The sequence below is a fragment of the Panthera uncia genome, chromosome D1, assembly GCF_023721935.1.
Source record: "Panthera uncia isolate 11264 chromosome D1, Puncia_PCG_1.0, whole genome shotgun sequence".
In the NCBI taxonomy this organism is placed as follows: domain Eukaryota; kingdom Metazoa; phylum Chordata; class Mammalia; order Carnivora; family Felidae; genus Panthera; species Panthera uncia.
In genome coordinates, this window is record NC_064808.1 from 68778168 (window position 1) to 68794430 (window position 16263).

At 36.8% G+C, this 16263-nt stretch overlaps 1 protein-coding gene across 1 annotated transcript in view; it reads right to left on the reverse strand.

Annotated features, from left to right (window-relative positions):
• NOX4 (NADPH oxidase 4) overlaps positions 1-16263 on the reverse strand; it is a 167445-nt gene that overhangs the window by 39703 nt on the left and 111479 nt on the right. Inside the window, exon 13 of the mRNA XM_049653262.1 lies at positions 12404-12485. Within this exon, the coding sequence (XP_049509219.1) occupies positions 12404-12485 (82 nt within the window). The remainder of the gene's footprint in view (positions 1-12403; positions 12486-16263) is intronic.

Sequence of the window (16263 nt, forward strand, 5' to 3'; positions counted from 1 at the left end):
GCTATATTTATTTTTCACTCTTAAGCACACACACACACATACACACACATGTAGATGAATCCTTACTATTAAACTTAGTCCCTATAGAAAATTAAGGAGAAATGCTTTTTCTCTTTTTATTTTGTTTTATGTATTGGCTAATGTAGGCTTGATCTGCTGGCATGCAACTTGAAACTTCTATTCATATGCAAAAAACAGTTAAAATAACATTAAAGAAAAGCCAGCAAACTGTTCAACTGTTCAAACACTAGTACTTAACTGGAAACATGAATTACAAGCTGACCAATCCCTACTAAATTTTCAAGTGTAACATCTAGGCAAATTTCACACCCCACTCTAACATATATTTAAACACAGCTGTAACCCTCACTAAAATAAAATTTCCTCTGAAAGCTTTTAGAGGGAATATAGTCAGTTAAAATAAACACCCTTTAAGATTGAGTTTAGATTTTAGACTTTTGTACTACAATCAGCTTTTCCAACCAAGAGTCCTATTTTATAAATTTTATTTAATTTGAACTGTTTTTTATTTAGATAATAATGAATTCTTTATTTCTTGTCAACTTCTATGGCTTTAGGCTCAAATATTTTACAATTTTTTTTTCTCAGACAAGTCATTCCATCATTTTCCTGTCTCTCCTTTTCCTACATGGCTACTGATCTTCCTGCTGAAAGCTAGGTGTAGAGAAAGCTTTTCTCTTAATTGCTGGCTAACTTTAGTTTCTTTAAGCTTTCATACCTGAGATTATATTTTGTTTTGGCTATTTCCTTTCCATTAGTTTAGAGAGAGCTCAATTTAATTAGGAAATAGACCATGGCTTCTACTGTATTATGCATCTTGCTGTCTTCAAAGCCAAAAAGGAAAAAAAAAAAAAAAGAGACAGAGGAGAGAGAGAGTGGGGGTGGGTGGGGCAGAAAAGGTGAGACAAATAAGCAAAATAATGTTGCAGAATATAATTCAGTATAAATGAACCAAAGTCTTTCGTTCAAATGAAAAGATTGTCAAGCTGCAATAAAAAAAAAACAAAAAACAAAAAACAAAACAGAGCAACAGGTCTTTTCAAGAGATTCAAAAGATTAGGTGTCTTATATCAAACTTATACTTTGTATACTTTATACAAAGAAGTTGAAAGTTAAAGGGTAAAGTATAGGAGGGAAATTCTAGCAAAAGCAAAATAGTTGTAGTTACATTGATTTCAGATAAAATAGACTTTAAGGAAAAACATTACTATAGATATACTGTTGCTAATTACTAATAATCCAGCTATCTATGCTTTCAGATGTTTCCTTTATCATCAAAGACAGATGACTATGAGGAGGAAGACTCGTTTCTACTCTCTTCTCTCCTGCTTTGCCTGCTGAGCATGTATCTCTTCCCTGGCAACAGATGTAGTAAAATGTGACTGAAGGGAATGAAAAGCCCTTCATTAGGCTGTGACTAAGATGATGTGGCTCGTTTCTCTTCAAAGTGTGGTTCTCAGATCAACAGCATCAATTTTACCAGATAACTTGTTAGAAAGAGAACTTAAGTCCCAACTTCAGATTTATTAAATCAGAATCTGTGTTTTACTAAGATTTCAGGGTGATTCACATGTATATTAAAGTCTGAAAAGCACTGCTCCTGTGCATCTTCCAGGGAACTCCATAATGTCAATAGTGAAGTGGGATTTCCCCTTTACTTTTCTTGTGTATTCTGTGAACATTGTCTTCTCTGAGAGTTTCTGAAAGTGATGAGCTAGTGATTTCAAGATCTGGAGGATAATGTCTACTATCTGAATATGAATATTTCCCAACATTGTATGATCAACAAGGAATGCTAATAAAATCACACATAACCCATGACTTCAACATTACTAGGAGACAGGGAATATCTGTTATAGAAAAATAATCACTAAGCACTAACAGAAAAAAAAAAGTGGTTGAAATGGAAGATAGGCAACTAATGTCCAAATTACATACAACCGTAGTCTCCAAAAACCAAACCAAACCACTACAATCGCACAGAACTAAAAAAATAAAGTCCAAGAAACTAAAAATTCAGGAATACCATCAATAAAATCTCACCCTATTAAGTTGCATGGGCTTTGGTAATTAACTGTAATATTAGTAGATTTCACGAGTGTATGGATTTTAATGTCCTGCCTCAGCTTCCCCTGCCATCCTTTTTTCCTTTCCTAGGTGAACTCCAAAATGTTGATTTCAATGTTGAGACATTTACCAACTGCAACATTTTCCAGACAGAATGAATAATCACTCTATTGCAAGAAGTTTAAGTCATTCTAGCTTCTATGCTTATTAAACAATTGATCAGAGATTCTTAGTAAACAAGAGGGAAATTATATAATTAATAAGTAAAACTGACAGAAGAAACAGGTGTAACAGGCAAAATACCACACATGGAAGTGGTTGGAAAACAATGAAACCCCATAAGAATAAAACATAATTTTCTAAGTACAGCCAGCCCTACTGTCTAGACATTGCCAGATTTCTTCCTTTGGTTTTATCACTAACTCAGAAACCCAAGAAAACCAGGATGCTGTGTTAAAATAGTGTAGCCCATTAGTTATCTCCAGTTGCTGGTAATTAGTAGGCACCAAACAAATATTTGTTGAAAGAAGTACTGAAAAAAAAAATCTGTTCAACATGTTCATTTGCCTTTAACTTCAAGACCACTATAGTCAAGTCCTCATTCACTGTTGGGGAGAATGCTCTTAGTAGGGTGAAATATTCTATTCTCAAAACTTCCACAGCAATTTTTTTCAGTACAGAAATTTTAACAGTAAAAATCTGCCTTTCAAAATCCTAGTAGGAGGAAAAATACAACTTAAAAGAGTTATTATGGAAAATTTAAGGAAGATAATAAAACTATGTTTTTAATATATAGTAACATAGAAAATTAGAATGTAGGTTCTCAGATCTAGTTTAAATCATGGCTTTACCAGATGGTGGCTACATGACCTTGATCAAGTTACCTATCACTCTGTGCCTCAGTTACATCCTTTGTAAATAGACAGGGATCTAAATAATACATGTCTCATTGGTTATTGTGAGGATTAAATGAATTAATTCAGGCAAGGCAAAGGACACTGGCTGTCTACGCTTTATCTCTTTTTCCTTCTTCATTCCTAACTCTTGGGTGGTGTTATAGTAATGTGCCCACTTAAAAAAGAGTTTAGGATAACTAGGTATAAGAAGTTCTCGGTTGGGGTTCTGAGAAATTCCTTGAAAGGGAGGCCAACTCAGCCCTCATGCACCTTGCATGCACTTTGCTCTTCTTCCTTCCGCCTGGAATGAGGATATGGTGGCTGAAGCTGAGAAGTCCTCTTGCAACCATGAGAGCAAACGGGAGGAGAGGTACAGACACCTCAGATGTGAGGTGCTGACAATGAACACATTCCAGCCACCAATTATCTTGGTACTTCCTGTTACATGAGAACAATAAGCCCTCATCATTTTAAGCTACATTTCTATTTTATGTAGCTGGATGGGAATACACCTGATCAGCTTTTAACACTGTTCTTGGACACGGTAAGCATTTGACAAACATTAGATATTATTATTAAAAATAATAAAGGGTTGTAATTCGCATCCATTTAATGCTAATTTAAATGTACATTTTTGGAAAATTATTTTCCTGTCTTATCTTTATCTGATTAGCTTTCACTTTAAATAAAAAGTTCTTCTAATGAAAAAAAAAAATCAAAAACTATCCCAGACTCTTAGCTCCAAATCCTAAAATGAGGTGTACTAGCAACAGATACTCTTCATTGAACATTTAATTTAATCCAGGGCCTACACTTGTTCTATATACAACTCCCCTCCTAATCCACATGATAGCTTTCTCAGGAGGTATAACCTCCCCTTTTGCTGGACCAGGAACTAAAGCTCAAAAATGTTAAGTAATTTTCCCGAGGCAGGAAAGACTTATTCAGTTCCTTTTGAGTCTGATTCCAAAGCTTATTTCCTTAATGATCACATATTAATTTATTACAGTAATAAATTATTTTGGTTAGGGATAAAACAAAAAGGCGAATAAAGTCTGAAAAGGGCACACTGTGCCAAGGAACTTCTGGAAAATCCTGCTTTGCAGGCTGGAAGGGTTTGGGGCCATCCTTCATATAACAATTCTTTCTTTATCTGGGAAAAAGATGAATGTCTCTGTTTCTCTGGAGAGGATGGTTTTGGAATTTTAGACCATTCTACTCCCAGGAGATAATCATATCAGTAAAAACAACTAGAAGTGAGAGGGTGTTAAAAAGGCTGAAACAGTATTTAAAATCTATCTTGCTCTAATGGTTCTCAAACATTAGTGTGCATCAGAATTTCCTAGAAGGTTTATTAAAAACACAGGACTGGGTTCCACCCCCAGATTTTCAGAGTCAGTAAATCAGGGCTAACATCTGAGATTTTTATTTCTAACATTATCCCATGTGACATTGATGTTGCTGGTAGAGCAGATAAAGAGGATAGGGAGTGAGCTGGGGCAGGTGGTGATTTTAAATATGTTGATCAGGGTAGGCCCTTAACATCTATGTCAGTTAAGACTTGGTGGGATTGATAGGTGATGGCCCACATTGTTTGGACTTTAGGAACAACTTAAGGAAAGACACTTCACCAGCAGCGGGTTAAGAAATCTCTACTTCATGTGTGATTTTTTACCTAATTCAATCACGTATAAATAAAAGCAACACTGTTTAAAAAACCACTTTGACTGATGTTTGTTTCTTGGAAGTCTGAATTATTCAATCACGTCTTACGAATAGAAGCCATTAATTAATTTAGGGTTTGCAAAGAGAAAAATTCTGACAAGGAATTCTAACAAACAGATATATTATTAAAATTATACCACCATAAACCATTATGACTTGATAAGTTTAATATAAGGCTTTTTTTAAAGTTTATTTATTTTTTGAGGGGGGCGGGTGAAGAGACATAATCCCAACCAGGCGCTGTGCTAACAGCACTAATATAAGGCTGCTTTAAAATTCACCTAATCTAGGGGCTCCTGGGTAGCTCGGTCTGTTAAGTGTCCAACTCTTGATATTGGCTCAGGTCATGACCTCACAGTTTGTGGGTTCAAGCTCCAGATAGGGTTCTCTGCTGTCAGCACAGAATCTGTTTGGGATTCTCTGTGTCCCTCTCTCTCTGCCCCTCCCCCATTCTCTCTTAAAAATAAACACTTAAAAAATGAATAAATAAGATAAAATTCACCTAATCTATAGAATTCATAAACAGCATCTGAAATCATGGTTTAACTCTGATGACACCACCCTCTTGTAGAGCTGAGAATATTGTTAATGAGCTAGAAATCACTTTATGAAAAAAGGAGGCAGTTCCAGTCCAAGGAAGTTAAGGTGGGAATTTAAGATTTGTAACAAAAGAAGAACTTCAGGCCACTTTCTCTCTCACCTGACAGACAATCTCTGAGTCAAAACAAACAAACCAATGAACAGTAATCTCAGAAACTAAAAATACCTAGTGTCTGAGAAGATATATGATAGCAGAGAGTGCAGGACGGGGCAGAACAACATAAGTAGACGGCTTGCAAAGGCGCTAGATAGAAAAGCACACATGCGTACTTTATCCCCTAGAAACTGTTTACTTTCTCAGCTCATTTTGGGATTTTGGCTGTCTGGCCTCCCAGCTGCAGGTTCCTCTTGGCCCTATCCTTGATCCCCTCCTTACTTGAGTCCGGATAAGCTCATCTCTCACTCAGCACTGAGGTATCCTTGCTGCCTTCCCACTAGCCTTGCACTAACATAATTTCTTGATTTATCACATGTCTGGGCCAGTCTTCCCAATTTCAGCACTGCCTCAGTTTTTGTAGGGTTGTTTGTAGGGTTTGGCGGTCCACTTTGCTTCTGCAATCCTGACAGCAGGGTTTCTATGCGTGACTGTCAGCCCAGGGGCTGGGACCTACTTCCAGCTTAATTCTGACATCTTGCTTGCCTACCTTTGCGAGTATCAAATGAACTGAGAATCCTCATTACTGCATTCCATACTCTAGTCAGAATATCAACTTGTTAGATCTCTTGCCAGATGGGTATTGGCATATCACCCACTACACAAAAGAAAACCTAAGTGTAGGGATGAGAAGATGAGAAACAATAATCCTTTAGGGAAAGGCAAGACTAAAATGTTAGGCATAGCTGGACTTGTGGAAGCTGTACACAGTTGCCTTTGTCAGAACAATGGGTGCCTTCTGGCAGGATCCAGACTGAAGACACTAAGGCAGGCCATATGGTAGGAACTTTCCCCCACCCTGAGTTAAGGCATAGCTTCGAGAAAAGGCAGAAGAGAGCTGAGAATGAGGACTGGTGGAGAGAATCTGCATTTGCAAGGTACTTTGTATTGTTTTATTGAACTGTCACAAAGTCTTACAGAGTAGAATTACGCCAGGCACTGTGCATTCCTCAAAGCAATATTAGAGAGAAGCTACTTGTGAAATAATAAGAAATATTGATTTTGGTCTCTGCCCCTGGCTCCCAACACAGAGCTCCTAAATCTCTTGGAATTTCCTGGGTGATGGGAACCTATTTTTTTCTAATGAGGTGCCTCTTGGTAGGCTCGTGGAAGGGGGCTACTAGTCACCACAAGCACCAGGCCATGATTAAAAGCTTCGAATGTTCAGCTCTATATTTTCTGGAGAGAGAAGCCAAGCAGGAAATGAAGTTAATAATCAATCATGCCTCTGTGATGAAACCTCCATAAACTCCAATGCTGTGGGGTTCAGAGAGCTTCCAGGTTGGTGAACACATCTACAGTCTAGGGAGGGTGGTGCAGCTCAACTCTATGGTGACAGAAGCTCCTGGACTCAAGACCCTTCTAGACCTTGCCCTATGTATCTCTTCATCTGGCTGTTCATGTTCATCTGTGTCCTTTATCATATTCTTTACTACATAGTAAATCCATAAAGTATTTCTGGGTTCTGTAAGCTGTTCTGGCAAATGATTAAATCTGAGGAGAAGGTCATGGGAATTTCTGATTTGTAGCCAATTTGGATAGAGATTGTGGGTACACTGGGGACCTACTACCTGCTGTTGGCATTAGAAATGAGGGTGGACAGTCATATGGGAATGGGGTCTACACTAACTGTGGTTAGTGTCTGAACTGAATTGAATGTAGGACACCCAGCTGGTATTGAAGAATTGGTTGGTGTGGGAAAAACCACACCCTACATCTGGTGTCTGAAGAATTGTATGTGAGAGTAAAAGAAATAGGGAGTTTTTCCTATGGTACCATTATTACCTCCATTTGAAACAGAAACAAAAAAAAAAAAAAAATGCTCAGAGAGACCTGCCACTTGTCCCCAGTCATGGGACCATGAATCCAGGATGTGATCCAAGTGAAAATGCTTGAAACCCTTCTTTGAACTCCTTCTTCTCCCTGCCCCTCCCCTTCAGTTTTCATCCTCCTGCCCTTTGTCCAGTAGTCATGACATTCTTGTCATGTGCCTCCTAAAATCCTGAGATATCTACCTGCTTTTCCCTGTTACTATCACCACAAAATTGATCCTTTCTCATTGATTTCCTGAATATAAAATTATCAACTAGCTAGTGTGCTAGCCCTCATGTCCTCATGTACCTCATGTCCCTCTCTGGCTCCATGGTAAACTATGAAAATGTGAATCTAAGGATTTTGCTCCTTTGCTTAAAGATCTTTTATGATGTTCCATTGTCTTCACAACAAAGTCCAAGCTCCTGTAAATGACCATCCAGCTCCTTCATGGAGTGGTCCCTGCCCTCATTTCTCCTTACACCCTAGCCCTTCAGTGTGTGTTTACACAAACTGTATACGTGTGCACATACACACAATGTATACATGTGCACACATATTGTATACATGTGCACATACACACATGTACACACACACACACACACACACACACACACACACACAAAGGCTTTTCAGCAAGAATACCTGAAGGTGATCAATGAACAACCCACTTCCATGGCTCTATATGCTGTTATGCACCTCTTCATCTGGCTCCATACCATTTGTCAAGACTTTACTCAAAGGGAAAATTAAACATCACATGAATTACCTAGATAGGAAGACACTTGCTCTTCTCTTCTTCCACTGAATTTAGTGCATTGATCTATAACTATGGGCCTTTCCATTAAAGTCTGATTCTGCCTTTTCCTCACTAGACCCTAGGTCCCTCAAAGCCACATGCTATGTCCTTATTATTTTTGTATTCTCAGTAATTGTGACTGCCTCTAGTGCACAGTAATTGTTCAATAAATATTTGAAGGATGGATTAATGGAAAAGTGGAGAGAAGAATGAATGAGAGACAGTATGGCATAATTAGGTATAATTTAGGGACCAGGCAGACCTTGAGTTTGGGATCCAGCTCTTTCATATGACTTTGGATAAGTCACTTCACCCTCATTTACATAAACAGATGAAATCTGGAAAAGTCTTCTGAGGCTTCGCAGTTTAAGTGTATCACATGATATCACCATTTGAAGCCATTTTTAAGCAGTCCATTAGAAATGGTAAGGCATTGCTTTTATTGTCTAAATAATGAAGGTTATCCTGTGGTAGTAAACCACATCAAAGGGGAATAGTTCTGAATTTTATCGTAAATAATATTCCTTTCTCTTAATAATTATGAAATCCAGAGAACTTGATCTTCATGAGAACCAAATAAAGATATGTAACATTTTATTCCTACATTTTCACAGTATTTTTATGCACATTCGGGTTAAACTTCCAGAGTCATTGGATCATGTTTTGCTGGCCTAATTGCTAAAATGGTTGCAAGTCATTTGTGAGTAAAATTATTCCAAATGTCTTCCAATCGCTTTACGTCTCCAAGCTGCATCCCTAAGGATATGAGTATTTATAGCTACTCTCTTGTTTAAATACATTATAAACCTAAATCCTTCAAAGTTAATGACAGTGACACCAAAGAAATGAGCAACAAACCTTATGTTTCATTATCTCCATTTCTTTCCTCTAACCTATGAATCAACATTTGTTTTGTACTGGGTATACATTCATTTTCTTCTTTTCATTCTTATGTTTCTTTTTTTAAAAAAAATTAATGTTTATTTTTGAGAAAGAGGGACACAAAATGCAAGCAGGGGAGGAGCAGAGAGAGAGGGAGACACAGAATCCCAAGCAGGCTTCGGACTCTGAGCTGTCAGCACAGAGCCAGATGCGAGGCTCGAACGCACGAACTGTGAGATCATGACATGAACCGAAGTTGGACGCTTAACTGACTAAGCCACTCAGGCACCCCTCATCTGTCTCTAACAATGGTCACACCTATTCATGCTGCAAGAGTTTTCATGATGCAACATCTCCAAATACATCCTGATGAGAATGGATGTGCTGGGCTTTGGCAATGCGTCAAATGGAAGATCACAAATGTAAAAATGTGATGAATGAACAGTATTATATTTTGGAATAATGTTTCCCAGCAGGGAACATTTTTTTTCCCCTAATGGCTTTCCATTAAAACACACACACACACACACACACACACACACACACACACACTTCAAGAACTGGTCAGTTCTCTTCTTCACAAATATTTTTTCACTGAATAAAATGTACTCTTTTCCCTATTTCACTATCTGTTAGGTCATCTCTTGATAACAAGATGCTTAAGATTATAGGTACGATATGCTGACTGGAGATCCTACCCTCAATTCAATTACCACCGTCCACTTATCAGCTTTTATTAACCAGGGTAGAGTGTGGATCACTAGAAGGTCAGCTACACTATGCTCTGCGAAAATCACCCTGTAACACTACACAATATAGGGCAACAAGTTACTTCTTAAACAATATTTCAGCTTTTAAAACATGTCTCACTAATAGAGTCTGTATTTAGTGAGTCACTAAAACAAGCAAAAAAGTGAGGGGAAAAAAATCTTAGCGTAAACAGGTATACTGCATTATGAATGAAAGCAACAAATACTAATGGTCTGATTACATTTTCAGCTTTCTGGAAATTTTTGCATGTCACAAAATTACAAATTCCTTGACTTATTTGTTATCTTCAATAACAAATAAATGATATTATATTTGCAAGTGAATACAAATGAGAGACTAAATGAGGATATTTAAAACCATGAATAATTCAAAAATAGTTTAAATTAGGTCTAGACATACACAAATCCCTGCCCACTTATATTTACTGAATGGCCCTTAGCACAATGGTCTCTTCTACCCCAGCATTCTTTACATGGGCATTATTACATGCCCAGAGTTTTTGTTCCTATGCTCTATTCTGGACCAATTTAACACTCCTCAGGCACAGCACAAATAGAATTCTATTATCCTTTCTCTGTTCTCAGCACCTCCTAAAATTCCACTGCCAAACTAGACATTATATGGGCAATGGGAGGATGCAGATGCTTAATATTCTATAACTTGAATAAACTAACTGTATTTAATCCAGAATTTTTTCATAAATGTTATTCAGACCCAGAAACCTTTAATTAGCATGCTTTCATTTGATAGTTCAGAAAACTGAAACTCATAAAGCTGTTAAGTGGTCACCAAAGCAGTGCCTCACATCAGCAATAGTTTAGAAATATTAAATAAATAGTACTTCCCTAAATATTAGTAAGGGCAGGTTAACAGAAGTATCCTGTTATAAGATCAATGAACGATCTATTTCCCTAAGGTGTTTGGAAACATGCAATTCTAGTTAATTCTATATGTAATTTTAAACGAATAACACTTGCAGCTAGAATGAAGTATGTGTCAAGTTGAGTTCTAAGTATTTTTTCATTTATTAATTTATTCAATCTTCATAACACCCCTAAGTGGTAAGTATTATTATCTCACACCTTCCACACAGGTGGATCTGAGGCACAGAGGGTTAGGTGACCCAAGTCACAAAGTCAGCTGGTAAGACAGTCTGCTTCAGAGTCTGTACTCTTAATCACCACAACATGGGGTATGTGGCATCAGTGGACGACTTTTATTCTTCCAGTCCACAGATGCAAACAAAACAAAATGAAACAAAACAAAACAAGTTTACCCTAAGGATTAGACACTGACAAAGGATCGCCACATGGCATCTCTGTTAAATATTAGCATGAATCACATCACTATCAGAAAAGTAATCTAAGAGCAAAAAAGATACATGTAAGAACATACAGCTAAGGAAACTTAGGGAAATAGCTGCAAACAGATTACCAACAGAGAAATGACTGTGATTCCCCTCTTCAAGCAAAAGTATCAGGCGGACAGTAAGCCTAAGAGGCAGAAGAACAGGCATCAGTGGCCTCTAAACAGCAGCTGGAGACAAAAACACTGACAGACATGTGTCAATTCCTTCGGGTTCCTCTGTGCTCCCTGTCAATACGTATATGAAACACCATGTATGCATGGAAGGCTGTCCAGGCTTTTTGTCTGTCCCTGAGGAGGAACCCCATCAGGGGACTAGAAGATTATTACTTAAGATTAAATCTGGATTAATATCAAAGACAAAGAACAGGTAATTTGGATTCTGTATTTAATTTTGTTATCAGAGTTAAAGAAATACTATCAAAGCTAAGTATTAGAGGAAAAAATTATTCTAGAAAGTGAAATTCAGTGGATACTTGAAAACACTGCCAAACAAAAGAATGAGTCATTTATCATATTGATTGGCTTTGATGAAGTATATATAAATCAAGCTCTAATTCTTTAACTTGGTGAGCTTCCTTTTCTATATCAGATACCAGATTATTCACTCTCCAGCTTGTTGTATGGTAGCTAGTAAATACAATAAGACATTCATGAAGTAGAAGGTGCACCAAGCTTCTACAGGAGGGATCAAGATACTAGCATCCATCAGCTTTTAGGGAAAAGGATGCCTAATAAAAAAAAAAAAAAACCCTGCTACTTCCTTATTTTCTGGAAAGATGAAGGCATATTCCTTCAACCAATAAGTAACCTCTGGCATCTAAGAGAAGAAAGAGATTCTACTTCCCATAATTATCAAGATAGTAAAGAGGAATATACAGAAATTACTAAAATCATAGCTAACATGTGGGTTATTTGAAAACCACTTATTACAACATGAATGAATCCTTGCATTTAAAGGTTAGAAAACAGGAAACCAGATGAGGGAACACCCACAAAATATCTGTTGCTACTGATACAGATTCAAGCAAAAAGGAGCACGGCCAGGCACCTATAAGAGCAGGTAACTTACAGTCTGCACTCTGCACATGCTCCCAGTCACAGCTGGGCTGTACCACAAGCAAGTCTTTTTTCTCTGACCCAGCTGTGGGTTAAGACATTACAGTACAGGAGATGCCCTACTTAATTAGGTTAGGGTATTCTAGCTTTTTCAGAAATCCTTAGAAAGAAAACATTGTTTTTTACCTCCCAAATCTCTCCCGTCACCACACCCCTCCCCTTCCCAAGATCCACTGAACTCCTAGTGCTTACTTGGGATAATTTCTAGATTGAATGAAGGGTAGAATCTCAGAGTCTTGACTAGATGGAGGAAGTAGTAAGTCTCGAAATCGTTCTGTCAAAAGAAAAATAAACATCAAGTTGTGAAAAAAATCATTCATGGAAATAATGTCAAAACTAAATTATTACCTATTCTTTTAATTTGTCAATTATTTTGACTGCACATCTTTTATTAGAAATGTACCCACCATTTTATGTAGTACTAAAATATGTCTATTTTACTTTAATGACTCTCTTTTTATGATTAAGATATTGCAACAACTACAAATACAAATATAAAAAGTACTCATTAGTGTAGACTAGCAAAATCTTGTAATTGAAAGATTAGAAGAGATATTTATGACCAATAAATATACCTAGAAAATACACAATCTCATTAGTAACCTGGGAAGTGGCAATCAAAACTACATACGGATAGATAGCATTCACATCATGTGGCATTAGATTGACAGAAATTAATCTCACAAGATGAAGTGTTAGAGAGGATGTGGATCAACATAAGCTCATATATTTCTGGTGGGAATGCAAACTGGTACAATAGCTTTGGAAAACAATGTGGGATTATCTTTTAAATTTAACCTCTGCACAACCTAAATGCCTATATTGCCATTCTGACGTATATACTTGCAGAAACGTTCACATAATGTCTTAGGCAGCAAGTAAAAGAACATTCATAGCAGTACTATTCATTACAACATAAAGACAAACCACTCAATTGCCCATCAACAGAAGAATTGACAATCTGTAGCATAGACACACAATGGAATATTAATTGAAGTGAAACAGAATGAATTCAGTTACAAATAAAAGCATAGTAAAATACTGAGTGGAAAAAATACTAGTAGATTACATACAGAAGAATATCATATATTGAGTTAAAAAAACAACCAATGTATTGTTTACATGTTATATATGAAAAAAAGCAGCCCAGTAAAGAATAATATACATAAACCAGGATAATGGTTATCTTTTAGAAGGGGTAAGAAGATGAAATAGAAAAGCAAAAGGTAGGTCATAATTGTTAATATTTCATATATATGAACTACTGCATCATAAATGAATAAATAAATCAATGCAGACCAGGGATAATCCAATGATGACACTGGCCCATGAACCAAAAATTTGATTAATAAAATTCTGTGCTTATGAAGTTCATAATGAAGGAAGGAGGGAAGGGAAAAGAAGGGAGAAAAGAGGGAGAGAAGAAGGTAAGAGAGAGGAGAGAGAGTAAGGAAATGGGAGCAAAAAAAAAAAAAGAGAGAAAAGAGGAATGTAAGGAAGGATCTTCAGTTCTACTTTAGAAACAGTTGTACTGCACAGTGATCTGCCTTGCATAAAGTAGTCTATCACTCTGATACTAATCCCGTACTTCCAGAACTAGATACTCATTACCTCTAGTCTTTCCTATGGGAAGGCTTCCTTGATGCCACCTCTTTTTTTTCTCTCCTCCTACAAAATCTGGAATAGATGGCCCTACTGTGTGTACTCTGAGTATACTCTGTGCTTACACTTACAGAATGTTTCATCCTACATTTCTAATGTTACGTGTAATTGTCTACACACCTCTCCTTCTCCCTCTAGAAGTATAGTGCCACCAGGATACAGAACATTATCTGATACAGATTAAAATTTTAGGTAAATATTAGTTGAAATGATATTTCCATTTTTATTGCATAAAGAAAACTTCCCCAGTTAATCATAATGCCTTTTAGAAAAGCAAAACTGGTCATCTATCAATCATGAAAAGCAAGGGTACCAGACCTCCAGCCTTGAGAGGGTCACACCATCAGGCTGAGACAGAGTGCAAAGCTGAAACTCCAATCTGCAGTAAATCCATCTCTAACTGAAGGTGTGCAATTTCCACAAAATACTGAAAATCTGCAGTTGATGACAATCCCCACTTCCCAGTTACTGAAGAGCCAGATGTTAAACATTTGTGAACACAGTGTTTACAAAGTAGGCTGAGAAGCAGGATGTGGATTTTTCTTCATGTTTATTGAAACACACTGAACCAGATATTTAATTGGCCTCTATTCTCCTGCTTGTGTTCACCACTCTGACATTCGTACAGTGCACCTGGGGAGGGACTGAGAAAAGAGTCCACAGAAACAAAAAAGCACAATTTATTTTTCTTCTTCAAGTACACTTCCTCTTTGAGTTCATATTTTCAAAAATCAAATTATATTATTGACTTATCTACTGATATTTTTAATGAACAGAATTAATGTTTATTTCAATGAAATGACTAGTAAATTCTTCTGATATGACCATTGTCTTTCAGTGCACTTTGCAATTTATTGTAGCATTTCATTAAATGAATGATTTGTAGTGTTTCTCCTTTTCCCTTTCCCCCCTCCATTTATCCCTTTCCCAAAACAGATCTTGAAAAATAAAGCCAAAACCCAACAGCAAACATGAACTTTATACCTCAAGTAAAGAACTGTTCAATCAAGCAGCTACATTGAATACGATATATCCTTGGGTGCTAAAAATATAAATAAAAGTTTTACTGAATGATTCTCAAACTGATTTAAATGCAAAGAAAAATCAGAATTCCTAATGTAAACAACCATAACATAAAATAGCTGGAGGTTTTCACACACACACACACACACACACACACACACACAAAATTTGATTGTAAATCTGAAGACAATCTCTAGAGATAACATATTGATAGGATTTAAAACACATACACACACACACACACACACAGCAAAAGTAGCATGTAAGAGATTATTTACAAAGCCACCTGAACTATGAAATCTATAATGAATATTCCTACATTCAAAGCATCCTTTAATCTGAATATCATAAATGCAAACAATACCAAGCAAACATGAAGATCCTTCAAGTAGCTATCATGAATGTCAAAAAAAGTTCACATATACACAAATAGAAAATAGCAGCCTAAAACTACATCCTTTTAAAATGTTTTTTATCATTATATTCATAAATTCCAAAATATGACCAACTTTATCCCATAAATGTATGATTGTTCACTTTTTCTTTATGAGAATAAAAGTACACAATAAAAATTATCCTTAGAGGGGCACATGGGTGGCTCAGTCGGTTGAGTGTCCGACTTCGGCTCAGGTCAGGAAATCATAGTTGGTGAGTTTGAGCCCCGCATTGGGGACTGTGCTGACAGCTCAGAGCCTGGAGCCTGTTTCAGATTCTGTGTCTCCCTCTCTCTGCCCCTTCTCCGCTCATGCTCTGTCTCTCTCTGTCTCTCAAAAATGAATAAACATTGAAAAGAAATTATCCTTAGAAAAATCCAAGTATGTGAAAAATCATTTAGAATTCTTACATTAGTCCTTCTTTACTCTCCTAGATTTCTGCCTATCAACTAATTAATTAGCAACCCATTGTTTATCAGACGCTGGGAAAAAGACCAAAACAGATGGATATTTCCTTTGTTAAGAAGCAAAATTTTTAAAATAATACTTCATTCTCTTGCAGCAAATGTCACACCAGATGAGCTGCTTTCTCAGGAGGCCCAAAGTCTATTTCTTAAGAAAATGACAGTTATGCAAACACTGGATCTCAGTCCTTCTATGAAGCTCTTAGAATAATTTCACTAAAGCCAATGAAAAGAACCAGAGGATTTTCTGAAAAATGGTATTTTGATGAGTTGACTAATGATGAAATGATGTCTGAACATGATTTTCTACCAGTCGGAGATATACTTTAATTAACATAAGCTTTTGTAGACTTTCACCCACTCTTCCCTTCTCCCTATCAACAGAATGATCCTGAGGCTATCAGATCTGGAGGGCATACTACACATGATTACACTGATTTGGGCTCTCTGGACAATCAATTGTGAGACA